Below are 17,956 nucleotides of genomic sequence, written 5' to 3' on the forward strand. Positions count from 1 at the left end.
TTCTTTGAGCCCAGACTGGCTGTTAATCAGCGACAAGAGAAAAGACCAAATACACAGAACAATTCCTCTTCATATGCAAATTATGAAAAAACTATAAGCTAATAAATCTTTTTTTAAATAAATCAAATGAAACACAAGTAGAACTAATAAAGAGAGGGCTATGTTCTATCATGTTTCCCAGTCAGCCACGACAGTGAGGCAGCATGTGCAATAACAGGACAAAGAAACTAAAGCCGCTGAAGGTTATTCAACCATCAAAATTGCATTGTTTACACTTTTCCTGCTCTTATATGTCAAATTGTATTTGGTAAATAAAAGGCCTGACCGGAACCCTGCTTAAAATGAAATGCAGCGTTATTTTGTAACAACAACAGTTTTTTTTCTGTCTGCCAGTCAAATATCTGCTGAGCACTCCATGCAACAACTAAAGGCTAACACCTTTTAGTTCACCCTCATGAATCAGTCAGAGACGGTTAAAGCCTCCGGCTCCTATTAAAGTTCAGGTTGACATTTTTGTGTCAAGTCTGAATGAGAAGCTTATCTTACTCTGCAGGTTGTGGAGCCCTACTTTAATGGAGGCAGAGGAGTAATCACTGACTGTTGACAGTCCCTTTTCACTACAGGCCCAAGCTTTCTTTGCACACAAGAATTATGGGCGCGATACAAAGCTGGACCGTCATCAAGGAAGCAACTAGTGTCAGAATTAATGACGTCATTCCCCTTTAAAGACAACCCGTTACCAGAGAGTCTGAACAGTTGCAGAGATGGAAAGAACCATGTTCCACACACTGACTGCGATGGTTCTTTTCCTCACTTGTTCTGCTCAGGAGGATGCAGAAGCTCTACCCTGCCCAGAATACCAGGAGAGTTTTGACGGCTCTTGCTACGAGTTTGTGAGCCTGCAGCGACCCTTCCTCGGTGCCCAGGGTTGGTGTGAACAAGGTGGAGGACACCTAGCCTTCATCCTGAATGATGAAACACAGCAGTTCCTCCAAAAGCATCTGGACCCGGAGAAAGACTGGTGGCTCGGGCTGGCACCTGCAGCTCCAAACCTCACACTTGACTCTGCTGATACCGAAGGTGAGACGGCACGAGGGTGGGAATCAAATGTAGACACTGCACGACTAATCTAAAGGATTAATATAGATTTGCGTTGAGTGTACAGCAGCAGTCAAAAATGTGGACACATTTTCTCATTCAATTCAATGACAAAAAGTGTGTCCAAACCTTTGACTGGTACGGTATATGTTTTATACATACAGTATACTGTATAAATAACAGCCTGATAATTTCTCTGATAACCACTATTTCAGTAATTATTATTTTTAAACGTTACGTCTGATGACTTTTTATAGTGAATACTGTCAGAAATTTAGATTATCAGTGCAGCTGCTATCTCCGTGGGCAGCTTGTAGGTCCATTGTATGGGTCTGTAACGTGTTTGTTGTTTACATTTGTTAGATGACTGTCTCATTTGGATATCTCCCTCATGCAGCAGGTGTTTTTCATTCATTTGAACTTCTCAATAGGCCTGCTGTCAAGTTGATTTACAAATGCGTCCTTATGTCCCTCCCAGAGAATGAGTCTTTATCATTCATTAATCTTGTCTCCAGCTCATTTTATAGCTTTGTTGTTTCATTACCAAATTGCATCTTAACAGAAAGAAAAGATAAGGAAAACGTCCTTGTCCTAACATACAGCAGAATCCAAAATAGAAATTTTATGTAATTAAATGATGCATTTGTTTCGTCCTTTCACAGGTTCCCTCGCGTGGCTGGAAGGCTCCGATGTCAGCTATAGTAACTGGGTGAACATGCCAGATGCACTAGCGGCCTGCGGACATATCCTTAGAGGATCGGGCTTCCAGTGGGAAGCAGCAGACGATTGCAACCAGGAGCTCAACTTTATTTGCCAGTTTGGTTTGTATTAGGAAATTAATTGCAAAATCACATTACATTTATTTTTTATTGTGCTCCCTTTATCTAATTCTTGATCATTTTTTTGTCAGATTCTGGGAGATCTATTGCATGTGGTGGCCAAAATGCAACATTGCAATGTGGTTCTGGTCAAGTTATAATCATAGATGACAGCTTCTATGGTCGAAAAACTATTCATTACTGCAGAGCCGAACTCGCAGCCTCACCCACATCCTCGCAGGAGGAGTGCAGCTGGATAGATGTGATGGAATCTGTTACAGGTATTATTGATATACATTTGTGATACATCAGGTTACTCTTACACCTCATGACAAGATATTTACTTAACTTTGAATAACGGAACATTGTTTGTATTTGGTGTAAAAGCTATGGGAACATATTTGGCTTTGTTAAAGCTGCTTTTTTAAAAGGCCAAGGCACCATAATCACCACAATTTTGTTTTCGAAGACAAAGAACTTCAGTTCACATAAAAGGATTGCACTTTCAGAAAAAAACGTTAGGCAAATCCCCTCCTAAGAGCTGAATAGATGGACTGTAGGGTAAATATTTATTCAGATTCATTCAAATCAGTCAGATTATTAATGCTGGAGGGGTTTGTGTAGTTATTAAGAAAATAAGTGGTGTTCCTCCTTATGATTAAAGCACCTCTTTAAAGAGCTATTGGACCCTCACACTATTACTACTACTATACAACAATATTTTCAATGCCTCTTGATCAATTGAATCAAAAGGAAAATCCATCTATAATTGACTTTGTTTACGTGTCATTCCAGCCCATTGCCACAGTCGGCAGACTTGCCAGGCTCCAGTGGACTTGAGCTCTTTTGGTGAACCATGTCCCGTCCTGGGAAGTTACCTGTCTGTAGAGTACACCTGCAAACATGGTTAGAGTTTACTTCCTCTATATATAGACTTTATCCATCTGAAATAATACTCTTAATACTCTAAGATGAACAATATAATAACAATATATTTGTATAATGTTTTAATATCTCACTGCTTTAATGGGTATATGCAGTTCACCCTCCATGTTCTGTATGCCCTGTGTTCCTCTTTTCATGGCTAAACTACATGTCTTGTCCTGGTACTTTACATTGCCTACAGAGCTATGTAGCCTCACAGGCTAAACTTGCCGGTTCACTTTTACATAATTGCATCACTGTTGTGACAAGCAGAGTGAACGTAGATGTACTTAAATGAACTGTACTGTTGTGTGGAGTTAACTCCAGGTTGCATTGTGCAGAGATACATTGTTCTGTCTGTCTCTTACAATTGGACAAACCTCTCTGAAGCAATGTTTTTCTCTCAGGACTCCACTTGTTGATGAGCAAGCTGGCGGCCATCTTTGATAATGTCACCATCACTGTGAAGTGGCTCCTCAATCCTTTTCAGGGGAACCTCACATGCACACTGAATGCTGGTGATGGCCACATTATTAATCCATACAACCCCGAAGAGTGAGTAGGACTTTGCATTCAATCAGACAGTCAGCTAGGTTTTATTTCATTCACTATTTAAGAAACTGCATTTAAGCTTTAATTTACCTGTCTCACAGGACGGAGAGCAATGTGATGCACAAATTCACCCGTCCCGGTGTTTTCGTGGTTGGAGTGGAGTGCACCACCAGTGATTGGCATGTCACAGCTCAGGAAGCCATAACCATTCAGGAGCCCGTTGGAGAGTTCGGTGTCATTAAGTGTTATAGCAGAAATATGTCGACAGGTGGCACTGAATGCAATGTGCACAGTGGTACACCTGTGCAGATCCAGGTGATGGTACGGGCAGGTAAGTGGGTCCGACATGAATTACATGGTTCAGTCATCAAAATACATCACAGTTATATTTTTTTCTCTCTCATATATAGGTACAAATGTTTCCTACACAATTCAGCATGGAGGCTACGTGGTTGCAAACCTGTCGGTGGAGAATGGGATCACACCGCACAACATGACACTGAGTCTAAGTACGGTAGAAAAGCTCGGCCACGGCTGCCACAACCTGACTCTATCCGCCTCTAACAAGGTCACGGGCCAAGCGGTGTCCGCTGATCTGAAGCTGTGTCTGCTGGAGCCCATTGAAGGCCTGCAGGCCTCGGTGACGGCAGAGGAAGATGTGTGTCCGGACTCCACTGATCTCATCATCGGTGTTTCGTTGGAGCGGGGAGCCCCCGTGGAGCTGCTCTTCACTCTGACTGGAGGTGGCGGCACAATCTCTGAGGCTAGAGACATGCTCAATGGCGGCTCACAAGCGTATACATTCTCCAGCCCGCTTCAAGGTACTTACGGCTTAGGATGTAATCAAATGAAAACAATCACCCGTTGTGTAATGCATCCGTATAATGCTCTGTATAATACTCCTTTGGTAAAGGGCCATTGAAGGTGACGCTACGAGCTGTGAATGCCTTTTCGGCCTCTGATGTGGACGTGGACTTGGAGGACATACTTCGGTCTTGCCAGAATCAGTCTGATTTCTCAGCAGATGTGCCTGTAAACTCAGTATGTTGAAGATTAGTATCAAACAATGATTGTTGCCTGCGTCTGTAATGGCATAACTGCTTTGGTTTTATCTACAGACAGCTAGTTTAAGTATCGACAACTTGAAAATAACTGCTATTCCGGACACGTTGGTTGATAACACTCAGAGTGTCACACTGCGCGTATCTGGAACTGAATCGATGGCCAGCAAAGGACTTGTGTTTGAATGGAAATGTGGTAAGTACCACAATGAAAAATCAGAGTGATAACAGGGGCGAACACAACAATAAAAAAAACACAGACAATCCAAAACAGTGACGACTCGGTTCGGCTAACAGGTTTCACATCAGTTGTCTTTGTGTTGTTGTCAATACTTTGACAACGATACTTTCTGGCTGAATGGACAGACATTGATGGATTTGATTTCTCCATCTGATCACTAATAATGTGAATGATAAGATAACCAATATCATTTGTCCAACCATAACCGTCATTTTAGCAATACTAGTTTTCATTTTGGTAAAAAAAATCATCATTAGATTCTCACAATGATCCCACTGATCAGAAACCTGTCAAATATCTGTTGTCTTCACTATTCTAGTTGCTGTTAGCACACTTCCATTGGCATGTTATGGTGTCTCAAAACAAAGATAAGTGCTTGGCCAGATTTCTGGTTACAGGATAAAATCCCTGAATACAACTGGGACACATGTGATGGTATCTATTGGTGATATTGTTGTCTATGTCCTATACATGTAATGGTGTAATTCATGATATTTGTCTCTGCGATCCCCTTATTGTTGGAATGCTATATGAAAGCTCTGCTCCTTTCCACACAGAAGGAAACTGCAAATGCAGAAACAAAACAAAGGGTGAAACTCATGTCATTGCAAAGAATTGCCTTCCAGATCCCTTTGATATTTTCGAATACATCCTAACTGTGAGGAGAGCAACCTGGTTTAGGAAATGGGTTGACTCTGCTTCAGCTTCAAAGTGCATAACTGTTACACCAAAGGAATTCACTGATGTCACTATAAGGTAAATAGGGATAATTGGCAATAAATCTTCAGTATAATTATTCTGTCGGTTTTATAAATACTGAACATTTAATTCATGTGACTACTTTTTTTCTTTTGGGTGGGGGGCAGTTGTGATGACTGTTCTTCAATAAATGTCAACAACGCTGTAAAGCTCAGACTGAGCTGTGTTAAAACTTGCCAAGAAGTAGTTTGGTATATTGAGGACCCTAAACCTTTAGCGGTGAGACCAAAACCCCAAATTGAATTGATTTGTAAAAGTGGCTTAAATTATTTATGTGTCAATTATTAAATGATTGTCTTTTCCCAGGATGACCTTAAAAATTGTCACTCCAAAGAAGGAAGGAGGCCAATAATCGAGAGGCAGGATGGCAACACTGAGTATGTTGTACGTAGTCAACATCTGAAAATTTCGAGGGATTCATCTCACAACATCAGTGTGATAGCTTATGGTGCGTTTTCATCCCACGGTCGTGATGTTCTTTTCAGCAGTGCATCATTTTTTATATAGAAAAATAGAAAAGTATATAGATGAAATTGGGCACTGCGCCTAAATTAAAAGTCTGGAGTTGATGCATTGACAATTAATGATTGAAGGATGTTTTGAACAAGTTTAATTCTAAGATAAGATGAGACAAACTTTAATAATTGTTCTCCAAGCTGCTGCATGACACGATACACTTGCTTGCCTCACAATAAATATATATACTCATGCAAAAACATAGTTAAATACACATGTCGACAATAGTTACAAATAATAAAACCAGCCGCAAATAGTGAATAATAAGTGTGGCAATATATATATTTTTTGCTCAAACTGAAATAAATAACAATGTTTATGTCACATATATTTTTCTGACCTCCATAAAAATTTGCCAGACTAAAACAATGTATTTGAAAAAATATTTGTTCTTTTACAGGGAAGAATATGCCAGGTTTTGCCAAGTACACCCTTCCAATACCAGGTCCTGAGCCTACCGAGGCAGACAACCTGCCCCCCTCATGCAACATCTCTCCTCCGTCAGGAACCGTCCTCGAGCCTTTTGACATCACCTGCAAATCAAGCTCCTTCTGCTCTACAGGGTGTTTTTACTGCTTCAAAACAGACACAGGTGGGAAAGTGAGCTCTTAGCTCTTGATTTAATTATTGAACTATATATATATATATATATATATATATATATATATATATATATATATATATATATATATATATATATATATATATATATAGTTCAATAGTACACATAAAATAGTGCCTGTGGCTAACATTATTAGTATGCGTGCAAAATAATATATCTCATATCTTATTTGTTGTTTATTTTGTTTTGAAGGAGAACATCTGCGCTGCAGTAAGGCAAATGAAGTGAGATCTGTCTTCCTGCCCCTCGGGGACAAGAACAACAATTACACTTTGTTAGTTGTGGTGACTGTTAAAAACAAATATGAGAAAACCAGCACTACCGTCTCCACTCAGGTTTGTCATCTGTCAGTAATCGTGTATTTCGAGAAAGAAGATTTAGGTTTTTTGTCGCAGAGTAAGAAACAGACAGATATGAACATTGCCCAATAAAATCATGCATTTATTCATCCATATCCATCCCAGTTCACACTAGTACCCACCAAGCAGATTACAATGAGAGGTGTTGATCGAGGGGATGATCAATGGCCAGACGCATTGTTAGAGAAACACGTTGAACCATCTCAAAGTCTTTGAATCTTTCAGAGTGACTGTTTCTGTCCCTCAAGGTACGAACAAGCAGCACAAGTACATCCGTGGAGGCTCTCACATCTGCAGTGGAGGACAGTGTGGGTCAGTTAGAGCAGCAGGGGCTTCTCTCTTGTGAGGCACTCGGACAAATCTTTTCTTCAGTTTCCAATTTGTTGAATACAGAGGACGGCCAAGATCAGAGGGATGCAAGGACAAAGGTAAAATAATTTTTACAAATTGTAGTGATGTGCTGCTCTTATTTTTGTTGTATTGTGGGCGGGTGTAATGCATCATGGTGGTTCAGCCTTTCTTCCTCTTTCAGCTCAGAAAGCAAATGCTGACGAAAATGACCAGAGTTCTGCTGGACTCACCCAGCAACACAACTCAGGAGGTCCAAGTGACAGCCAGAGCTCTGGCCGGACTCACCCAGCGCCCAGACGAGCTCAGTGCCGCTGCTCAAGTACAGTAGATATTTCTTTATTGGGAAATTTTAAGAAAATGCGGTGCAAACAGCACTTTGTTTTATAATTCAAAGAGGAGCCTTTGGTCTGAATTGAACTGAAGAAAATGTAATTGTTTGACAATTCTATGAATAGAATGTGAATCCTCATCAGCTCTTTTGAAAACACAGACCGACTGTAATATTTTCTGTTTATTTGATATATTCTCTCCAGGAAGAAGCGGGTTCCTTGTTGGTGGACCTCAGCTCCTCCCTCAACACAATCACTGGTAATCAAGACGATGGAGAGGACGGAGAAGTAGTGCGAGCTGCTACACCAATACTTGAAGCGGCCAGTAATATTTTGAATCTTTCCTCAAATGTAAGAACAAAGCTATCATTGATATTGCAAAACATCTGTTTTTTCAGATATACAGTATAATGTATCATATAATGTATTCTCCTCAGAAAAAAGTCTCAGATTCTCTTCTCACTGGGATAAGCAATGTTCAAAGTGCTTTGCTGAATAATAAAAAGCTTAACGGAGACCCTGCCATCATCGATTCGGGTCAGATCAGTGTGTATGCCAACAGGTAAGAGATACCTGACAGTGGCTAGAGCTTGTGCTTGAGAAAAAACTAGTGGTTACTGAAATTACTCAGAAAATTCTGATTCTACTTCATGCAGAGTGTCTCCAGAAAACATGCAGGATATAAATGTCCAGAAGAGCAGCACCTCCAGATTTTTCTTCCCTGCACTGCCTGCTCATATTCTCTCTCCAGAGGAGCCAGTCGATGTCAGAGTAAGTGTATCGAGAAATTGCTCGTTTACACAAGATCACAACCTAAAATCTTGTATTTACCAGAGATGTGATTGTAAGCCATCCAGCAGGGGGGAAAAGCATTAAAACTGTCTAAAGACCAAAACAAGTTGTTTAATAGTCCAAGTGGCCCTAGATATAAGACTCAATAAAAGTAACAATATCTGTAAAAAGTCGAGGTTATTGCCAATTCAGATTATCTCAGCTTCTTTTGAAGTCAGTTTTACACAATTTGATTTGAAAATAAGGCAACATATGTTCCCCTCCTTCTAGATGATGAGTTTTGAGAAGAACCCGTACTCTTGGAAAGAAGAAAACATCACTGGCACTGTAGGATCCGTCTCTCTCACCAGAACAAATGGATCTGTAATTTCTGTTCAGAACTTACCCGAGGAGATAGAGGTAATGTTTCTTTTAGAGATGGTTTTAGCATATTCCCTTCGACAGCCTCTGTGGATTGTTCAGCCTCATGTGTTTTCTGGGTTTTCAGATTTTCCTACCGAGGCCTGATGTTGGGCAGGAGAACAGCACGGTCCTGGATCTGGCCAATTTCAGCACTTTAATAATTAATGTTCCCTCGCCGGATGTGACACTGGTTCTGAAAATGGAGCCATCTGAACAGCTCACCTTCATGCTGTTCCTGGGATCTAAAGATTATCCCAATGATGAGAATTATTTAGCCAAGACTCAGATGCCTCTACAGAACGCCAAAGGGGGTAAAATTAAAATGATCAGACGTATTGTTTTGTAGAGTCTCTAATATGACTGAAAGTTACATTTAAATTATATTTATGGTTGTTGGGAGAATTAGCCTGATCCATGTGCATAAGCCTTCATTTATGTGCACATGTTCTATGATAATATCTACAATTCCACCACAGAGGGGAAATACACCTGGGTCCTGAGTCCCAAAGACAGGACGGGAGAAGTGGGAGAGCACTACCTTGTGATGAAGCCCATTGTCGAGCCAGGTATCAAAGCCGTGAATGCCACCGTCACTGTCATTTCTATCGCCGCACAGTGCAAATACTGGAATGAAAATGAGTCTTCTTGGAGCGAGGATGGCTGCAGGGTACGAAACAAACACACATTATACGTTATGTGAATGAAACCCTTAACAATAGGCTGTGAAAGTTGACTGTCTGGTTTTTCTTATTTCTTCAGGTCGGCCCGCTCACCACGCCTCTCGTCACACATTGCCTCTGCAACCACCTGACTTTCTTTGGCAGCTCCTTCTTTGTCATGCCGAACTTGGTTGACGTGTCACGCACTGCAGAACTGTTTGCTACGTTCACTAACAATCCGGTGGTGGTGTGTTTTGTGGGGGCCATCTTTGCTGCGTATCTCCTGGTGGTAGTATGGGCGCGAAGAAAAGACATCCAGGACTCAGCTAAGGTGATTTTCATTAGAGTTGCACATCTTTATACTGTTGATTTGAACTGCCAGACCATTTGGGAAGTCTGATTCAGATGTTTTAGCTCAAACAAATTAACATATTATGAATGTCTCTAATCTTAAACTGAAGCATCTCTGCCCATGCAACATTCTGTGAGATCTTTATATGTTGTCTTACATTGAACCTTCTTATACAAAGTAACAAGTGATCCTCAGTTACATTTAAAAATAAATGAAGTTAAAACAATTCACTCAGTAAATAAAGAGATATTATTCTGATAAAAATAACCTGCTGACCCTCTACAAAATGCACTCACAATAAAATACTCCACATTGAAGTAGTTTATAATTGCAATCCCTTTCATTGCTTCAATGATCTTATATCTGATTCACAGTTGTGTGACCATTGCCCTACGTCATTAAAATGACCAATTCTGAAATGTGTCCTGGCATTCACTTTTAGGTCAAGATAACAGTGCTGGAGGATAATGACCCATTGGCTGAGTATCACTATATGCTGAATGTCAGCACAGGTCATCGACATGGTGCATCCACCTCCTCCCGGGTCAGTAATGTCTGATGCTTTTTCTTCTTAGATGTATGATGCTAGGAACTGTCCATCTTGATTGGTGTTTTTTTTTTTTTTTTTTAGGTAACGATAACCCTGCTAGGCACAGAGGGAGAAAGTGAGCCCCACCACCTGACTGACACTGAGAAGCCAGTGTTTGAGAGGGGAGGGGTGGACATGTTCCTGCTCACCACACACTTCTCTCTTGGAGATCTGCAGAGCATTAGGCTGTGGCACGACAACTCAGGAGCACATCCTGCATGGTACGGGTTAAAGGGCAAGGCATTGTGACCCCAAAGAGGATAAAATCATAAAGTTGAGCTTGTGTTTCTACCGATACTATCAGCACACAATATCACTATTGAATTTTACATGCAGGTACGTCAACAAAGTCATGGTGCAGGATCTAGAAAGTGGTCAAAAATGGCACTTCCTTTGTAATTCCTGGCTGGCTGTTGATGTCGGAGAGTGTGCTCTTGACAAGGTCTTCCCAGTAGCTACAGAGATGGACCTGAAGAGGTTTAGGTAAGACCAGTCATGGATCTGGAAAAAACATATTATCAAGGAAACTTGTCCGTGATTCATTAATTCTCCTGGAACCAAAATCCCTTCCTTTCCTCAAGTAACCTGTTCTTCATGAAGACAGCCAAGGATTTCAGGGACGGCCACATCTGGTTCTCTGTAATTAGTCGCCCTCCCTGTAGCACTTTCACACGAGTGCAGCGTGTCTCCTGCTGTTTTTCCCTGTTGCTTTGCACCATGCTCACAAGCATCATGTTTTGGGGCATCCCAACTGACCCCTCTGAGCAAACCATGGACCTAGGTAGGTAACAAACCATGAAGCTTATACAAACTACCTATGGAGGGTGTGCAGATCTCTCCAGCACTAAACTGACCGCTGAAACATCATGCACACATGCAAAAATATCTTATCAATACATGTCATGGCAATGACCTAGAGTGAGTAGCCTTGCTGAATAAATAGAAGAGTATCTAAATAATCCATTTAAACTTGATTTAAAGGAATATTTTTCTTCGCAGGTCACATCGAGTTCACCTGGCAACAAGTTGTTATTGGAGTTCAAAGTTCCATCATCATGTTTCCCATTAATCTCCTGATCGTGAGTATCTTCAGAAACGCTCGACCTCGAGAGAAGGGCTCCAAAAGGGAAACGTCTAAACAAGGAAAAACTGGTCGAGTTTCTCCTTCACAAACATCTTCCCCTCAGAAAGCTTTGAAGGACATCACACCAGACACTGTGATCAAGGTGAGTTCATATATCCATTTCTGTGATTTAGAAGTGATACCTTCTCCGCTTCTACACCGCTAAAGTGCTTGTTGCGCGTCTCCTTTAGGACATAAAGAGGATTGCTCAGTCCCTCTCAAAGGCAATGAAGAGTCCGCTCCCTCAGCTGGAGCTGCGGCCCGGTCAGCAGTCTGACATCAACACTCTGTTGTCTCTGGTGGAGAATATCATCAGACAGCAGAACCGTGCGGCTGGAGACTTCTACACTGACGCCTCCAAGAGGGATACCTCCATGATTCTCAGTTTACAAGCAGTTAATCTAGAACAAGGTACAAAAAAGAAGTTCATGCTCCTCTGATATCATGTGTTTCACATGTTTTATTGGATAATCCATTTATACGTTTTTTTTTATTGACTTGGCAATGAATTGATAAAGGGAGCAGTAAAACCAATTTAATATTTTATTTACACATCTTATTTTATATACAAATCATAAGGAGAGCCATTGCTGCTGATACTTATTGACTTGTGATTGACTCATATGATGATGGTGATGTGGTTGGTGACATTGTCAGTGGTCTAAATTAGATTGGCTTCCTCTCGTTTGCATACTTAAAGACCAAATAAAGAATACAAATATATATATTTTTCCTAATAAAACATAATTTAAAGATATATTTTATTATTATTTTTTTTTTCTTTCAGAAAACTGCGGGGTAGGAAGCCCTGAGAAAACGTCAGATGAGGTTCAGAAGAAGAGCAGCAACAGCCGTTACCTATACAAGCAGCTGCGTCATGTTGAGAAGGAGCTTGGTTTGTTGGGACTTTCTCGTTTTCCAAACCCAGACAGCTACAACCGAGCCATGCAGCAGGTTAAAGGAATGAAAGGTCTTCTGGAGTGCCGCCTCCACCCACCCAGCCTGGAGGGCGACGAGCTGGACCGCAGCCCCAGTCCAGGAGAGAGCGTCAAGGAAGAAGCCACCAAGAAGGGCTGTCGAGGCGGGCTGCCCTGGTGGTCCGTGTTTATTGGTTGGATACTGGTGATTGCAACCAGCGGTGTGTCAGGTTATTTCACAATGATGTATGGGCTGACTTATGGGAAGGAGCGCTCCATAAACTGGCTTATCTCCATGATGATCTCCTTCTTTGAGAGTCTCTTTGTCACCCAACCTCTGAAGGTGAGCGACGTCACAGTAATGGGTGATAATAAAACATGGATATCACTGCAAATGTTTCAAAAGCAATTCATTGAGTGAACTCAGGCTATTCAAAATGATGAATGAATTGGAAAATTATTTTAAATTATTATTGTTTAAGATATTTGTATTTTTTCCTTTTGTATTCATTACCATATATGATATAATTTAATGAATTACTTTATAAACATTTGCAAGGCATTCTGGGTTGTCTGTGTACCTCCAAGGGCTTAAATACCTACTGACTGTATTCGTCATACATTGATCAGTATAAGGACCCCTTTTATTGACGTTCTTCTGTAACAGGTTCTTGGTTTCGCTGCTTTCTTCGCACTTGTTCTAAAAAAAGTTGACCAAGAGGAGTACGGAGAGCCTCCGATAGATGAGAGTCTAAGGAACACAGGTATGGTTTTTCTACTTGCTTCGTTGTAGCTGTATTGTTTTATGTGAAAAAACCAAACACATCACTACAACATCCCTTTCTCAGGTGATCCGGATACAGTGCGGGCAGCAAGAAGAGACAGCACATGCAGTTTCTATCAGCCACCACCTCCCACTGACATTGAGAAGATAAGGAGCAACATGGTCAAAGAACAGAAGGTCTTTGCACTAATAAGGGAGATCCTTGGTAGGAGAAGCACATCCATACGACACATGAAGCAGTGTAATCCGTCTTCAGACGCTAATGGGGGATGCTTGTGTGTCATGCAGCCTACATGGGATTCATGTGGATGTTGCTCCTGGTGGCGTACGGTCAGAGGGACCCCAACGCTTACTTTCTGACACAACACATTCGGCAGAGCTTCAGCAGAGGGATCTCTGACAGTATGAGTATTGAGGAAATGTTCAACTGGGCAAACACAACTCTGCTGAGCAACCTATTTGGAGAGCACCCAGGTCAGTAAAATGGGATATTATCAACCGATGCACACAACTGATATGCATGACTGCATGAAATATTTGTAAGTTAGTGTTAACAGATAACAGTTAACAGTCAACAGATAATAAAAAAGAAAAACACACTAGCCGTCATCATTTGTATAACTAATATCAGCTTTTGTTTGTTTTGGCTTCATGTGCTGTACGTTAAACTGTTGCTTGTGTTGTAAAGCTCATGTATTTGTATATTGTTGTTTACCCTGATTTTGTCCAGGTAACTTGGGTATGGATCAATCAAAATACAAAGCAACTATGAATTGGTTCTGACAATACATTATAAACAATTGTGAGGATTATAATTTATATTCAACGACATTTGAGTGTTTCACGTTTCAATGCTAGACTGTATGTGAAGACTGACTGACAAAGTATTATATGATACATACAGTATAATGTAAATTTGTCATGCCTGAAATTCAATCCTTTCTTTTTTACGTAAAAGGAAGTTTGTTTTACTACTTTAATATATATGCTATATGATATAAACACTATATTCATGTAGTAAAGTATAAAATGCATTCAAACATTTCTTGTGGTTAACCGGCAGTGTAAAAAGTCTTTGTGTAGTTGAAAATATGCAAATAGTTCTGATTAAGGACTTTATTTAGTAGTTTGACACATATAATTGTATTTTATCTACTACATGTTTTCCTGCTCTTTTCTTTAAATCTGTTTATTCTTGTTACCTAACAATCCTTCACAGGATTCATCACAGATGGAAACTCCAAGCTGGTGGGTAATGCTCGCCTTCGCCAGGTGAGGGTGCATCAAAACTCCTGCCACGTGGCTCCCTCCATGCAGCGGTCAGAGCGGGACTCTCACGCTCCGTATTCGTGGGAGTTGGAAGACATGGGCTCCTACGGTCCAGGCTGGAGTCACTCTGAGGGTGACAACACCTCGCTGAACCTAAGAAGCCTGTGGAAGTACCAGTCCCAGCATCAACTGAGGGCCATCCCCGTCTGGGGCAGCGTGCAGCTGTACAGAGGAGGAGGGTTTGTGGTGGATTTAGGGCCAGATTTAATTAATTCCAGCAGGTAGGCATGATAAGAGATACTAAGTGAAATCAGGAGTCTAATACTGATTAGCTGATTGATAGAATATGAATGTCAAACGTTTGTAGGTTGCATCCCCTAAAGGGTGCAGTGCGTAGCTGCAGATTATTACCAAAAAGTGATTATACACTAATGAAAACATACATATACTTTTTTTCAATCCTTTAATTCAATGGAATTAAAGCTTCCCAATATATTTTCTACAAAATGATAGTTAAACGAAGATAATTGTTAATAGCAGCCTTATATGATGGAGAGGTGACAAAAGCGTCTATTTTTTGGGGATTCATTGTAAATTCCGATTTGCATAATAGTACATCTTTAAATTTAAGAAAAGTGTTTTCGTTTTCCTTTAAGCAGTAATTTGCCTCAAATGAATGTAGCAATGACCAAAATGGTGCCACACAGTTTGCCTCTGCATGAAAAAAAACCCTTTAATGACATGAACAAATTCTACCATGTCGTTCTCTCTGTAGATCCCTTCAGTACCTTTATGACAACACCTGGTTTGATGTGTACACCCAAGCGGTCTTTGTGGAATTCACTGTGTACAACGCCAACGTCAACCTCTTCTGTATTGTCACGCTCATGCTGGAGACAACAGCCATAGGTCAGTAGTCCATGTTCAGCTCCTGTGTGGGAGCTGCACAGAAGCTTTCACTGTTCTAAGAAGCACCTTGTCTGTTGCCTTCTTCCATCCAGGAGCTTTCCAGTTCCGCAGCGAGCTTCAGAGTGTGCGTCTTTACCAGTCGACTGGAGGCCTTCACGTCTTTGTGATGGCCTCTGAGGTCATTTACTTCCTCTTCATCATCTATTACATGTTTGTCCAGGTATTCATTATTTGTACCTCAAATTTACGGCCATCGCCGCTGGTAGCAGTAACCTCTCACACACACGCCTCTCCTCCTGATAGGGAAAGCTGCTGAAGCAGCAGAGATGGGCTTATTTCAGGAGCAAGGTGAACCTGCTGGAGCTGGCCATTATCCTCCTCAGCTGGAGTGCGCTATCTGTGTTCATCAAGAGGACTGTACTTGGGAAGCGGGACATGGAGTATTACCAAGACAACAAAGACCAGTCAGCAATAAGAATAACTCTACCCACAAAAGTTCATACACATGAAGTGACCACAGTGTACTTTATCTTGACATAGATATAATCAACAACTTTGGCTCTTTTTCTGAGTATTTTTGTATTTGTTATTTTTGATCGTAAATCCCTTTTGTAGTAACTAGCCTGTTTCTCGGCAGTACAGTATGCTTTTTTTCATAACGGAACTTATACACTCATTAGGAACTGACCATTGGTTGGTACAGAATATATGTGAGAGGAATATTTCAGTTGTTTACAAATCATTTTTGGTAAGTAGTAGCTGATCAAAGCTTCAATTTGGAATTTGGACACAGTGAATCTGTTATAATAAATACATTTCCACTCAATTAATAGGAAAACATTACTCGGTGAACCATAATTTCCTCAATCCATTCAATACCTTTTTTCAACAGATTGTAAAGCAAGAATCATGTTCTGTCTCCAGATACGCAAGTTTCCATGAGACAGCCAAGGCCGATGCAGTGCTGGGGTATCTGATTGCTTTCCTGGTGCTATTGGCTACGATCAAACTGTGGCACTTGCTGAGACTGAACCCGAAACTGCACATGATCACCGCCACGCTGCAGCGAGCTTGGGCTGATATCTCAGGCTTCCTGGTGGTCATGACCATCATGTTCCTGGCCTATTCCATCGCTGTGAGCAGCTTCCCACAGTTCAACATCAGCATGCTACTGGAGTCATTTTTTTCAAATGGTTACATGTTACATCAACACAGACACTAACTTTCTATTTTTCAGTCCAACCTGATGTATGGGTGGAAGCTATACTCCTATCGTACTCTGCTGAATGCGGCACAGACCATGGTCAGCCTGCAGCTTGGCATTTTTAACTATGAAGAGGTTAGTATGAGGCTGTTATGAATGTACCACAGGTGACCATGACTGCTGAGCTTTCTTCAGCGCAAGTCTTCCAACTGATCCCTCAGGTTCTGAATTACAATCCAGTGCTTGGAGCTTTCCTCATCGGCTCGTGCATTGTGTTCATGACCTTTGTGGTGCTGAACCTCTTCATCTCTGTGATTCTGGTGGCATTCAGCCAAGAGCAGATCCATCACAAGGTAACTCACCCACGCTAGGTTTGAAAGTTCTTGTTCTTATTGTTTACATGTAGTGGCATCTTCCCTTTGCTAATAACTAGGGCTGTCAAAATGAATGCGTTAATCTATGTGATCAATGTGGCCGAGATTATTGCGATAAAATACGCAACGGAGACTGAGACGGTAGTTGAAGATGGAGGGAGATTTTTGCATTACAAGTAAAACAAACAGAGGCGGAGAGCTATGAAGAGGAATTTCTAGTTGAAGTAGCCTAGCTACTTCAATTCAATTCAAACTCTAATTTCAGACTCAAGGTCCAGATACTATGGACAAAACTATCTGGACTAAGCTTGCTGCTAGGTGAAGCTAGGTGAAATTCTGCCTCCGAGATGATACAAAAAAATACAATTAAATAACAGTGTCTAAAACACAGGCTTTCTAGTGAAAACAACCTTTTAATTGCAATGAATGAATTTCAAAATGTGCAATTAATTAGTTATTTTTAATCTATTGACAGCCCTACTGATAACTTGAGTTATGCTCATTTATCCCTGTTACAGCCGTCAGAAGAGGACGAGATCGTAGACCTGATGCTGATGAAACTCTTCAGCTTGTTTGGAGTCAAATGTAAGAAACCAGCTGGCGACGGCACAACTGAGAGGCCAGTTGGTTCATCTGTTTCATACAAGGGGCCCTCAGCAGTTTCTTCTGGCAATATCTGTGACGGTTGACATGCTTGTCCAAGTTTTAGCTTTTTTTGCTTAGTGACTGAATTGCAATGAATTGTCCTCTCTGTCTGTAAATTATTAGCATTTGTCTCGAGTGCTGCACATGTGTCACTCTTGTAGGAGCTTGAAACGTTAGGAACGTAGGAAACAAGGATGATCCGTACGTTATGCACTGAAGCACTGCATTTAGGCTACTGTGTATATGTAAAGCAAATAAATAAAAGATATTCATTGTTACCTCTAAAAACATGTATTTGTATGAATAT

The 17,956-nt window shown here is 41.0% G+C and overlaps 1 protein-coding gene across 1 annotated transcript; it reads left to right on the top strand.

Moving 5' to 3' along the window:
- The first annotated feature begins 7 nt into the window (after nucleotides 1–7).
- LOC120809551 (polycystin-1-like protein 2) lies at nucleotides 8–17,937 on the top strand. Its single transcript, XM_040163422.2, has 41 exons — nucleotides 8–1,080; nucleotides 1,761–1,919; nucleotides 2,009–2,197; nucleotides 2,712–2,822; nucleotides 3,248–3,395; nucleotides 3,494–3,723; nucleotides 3,803–4,213; nucleotides 4,306–4,433; nucleotides 4,511–4,649; nucleotides 5,252–5,450; nucleotides 5,561–5,672; nucleotides 5,760–5,901; nucleotides 6,370–6,561; nucleotides 6,784–6,926; nucleotides 7,199–7,378; nucleotides 7,483–7,620; nucleotides 7,835–7,981; nucleotides 8,068–8,192; nucleotides 8,287–8,401; nucleotides 8,693–8,821; nucleotides 8,910–9,135; nucleotides 9,301–9,491; nucleotides 9,584–9,814; nucleotides 10,278–10,379; nucleotides 10,467–10,645; nucleotides 10,761–10,907; nucleotides 11,006–11,205; nucleotides 11,424–11,650; nucleotides 11,739–11,958; nucleotides 12,335–12,807; nucleotides 13,132–13,228; nucleotides 13,313–13,453; nucleotides 13,537–13,722; nucleotides 14,468–14,798; nucleotides 15,293–15,426; nucleotides 15,519–15,646; nucleotides 15,730–15,890; nucleotides 16,351–16,561; nucleotides 16,664–16,765; nucleotides 16,852–16,983; nucleotides 17,523–17,937. Exons 1-41 carry the CDS (start codon nucleotides 765–767, stop codon nucleotides 17,691–17,693), a joined length of 7,443 nt encoding a protein of 2,480 aa, XP_040019356.2. The 5' UTR covers nucleotides 8–764; the 3' UTR covers nucleotides 17,694–17,937.
- The last annotated feature ends 19 nt before the right edge of the window (nucleotides 17,938–17,956 follow it).

Source organism: Gasterosteus aculeatus, chromosome 12 (genome assembly GCF_964276395.1).
Source record: "Gasterosteus aculeatus chromosome 12, fGasAcu3.hap1.1, whole genome shotgun sequence".
Taxonomy (NCBI): Eukaryota; Metazoa; Chordata; class Actinopteri; order Perciformes; family Gasterosteidae; genus Gasterosteus; species Gasterosteus aculeatus.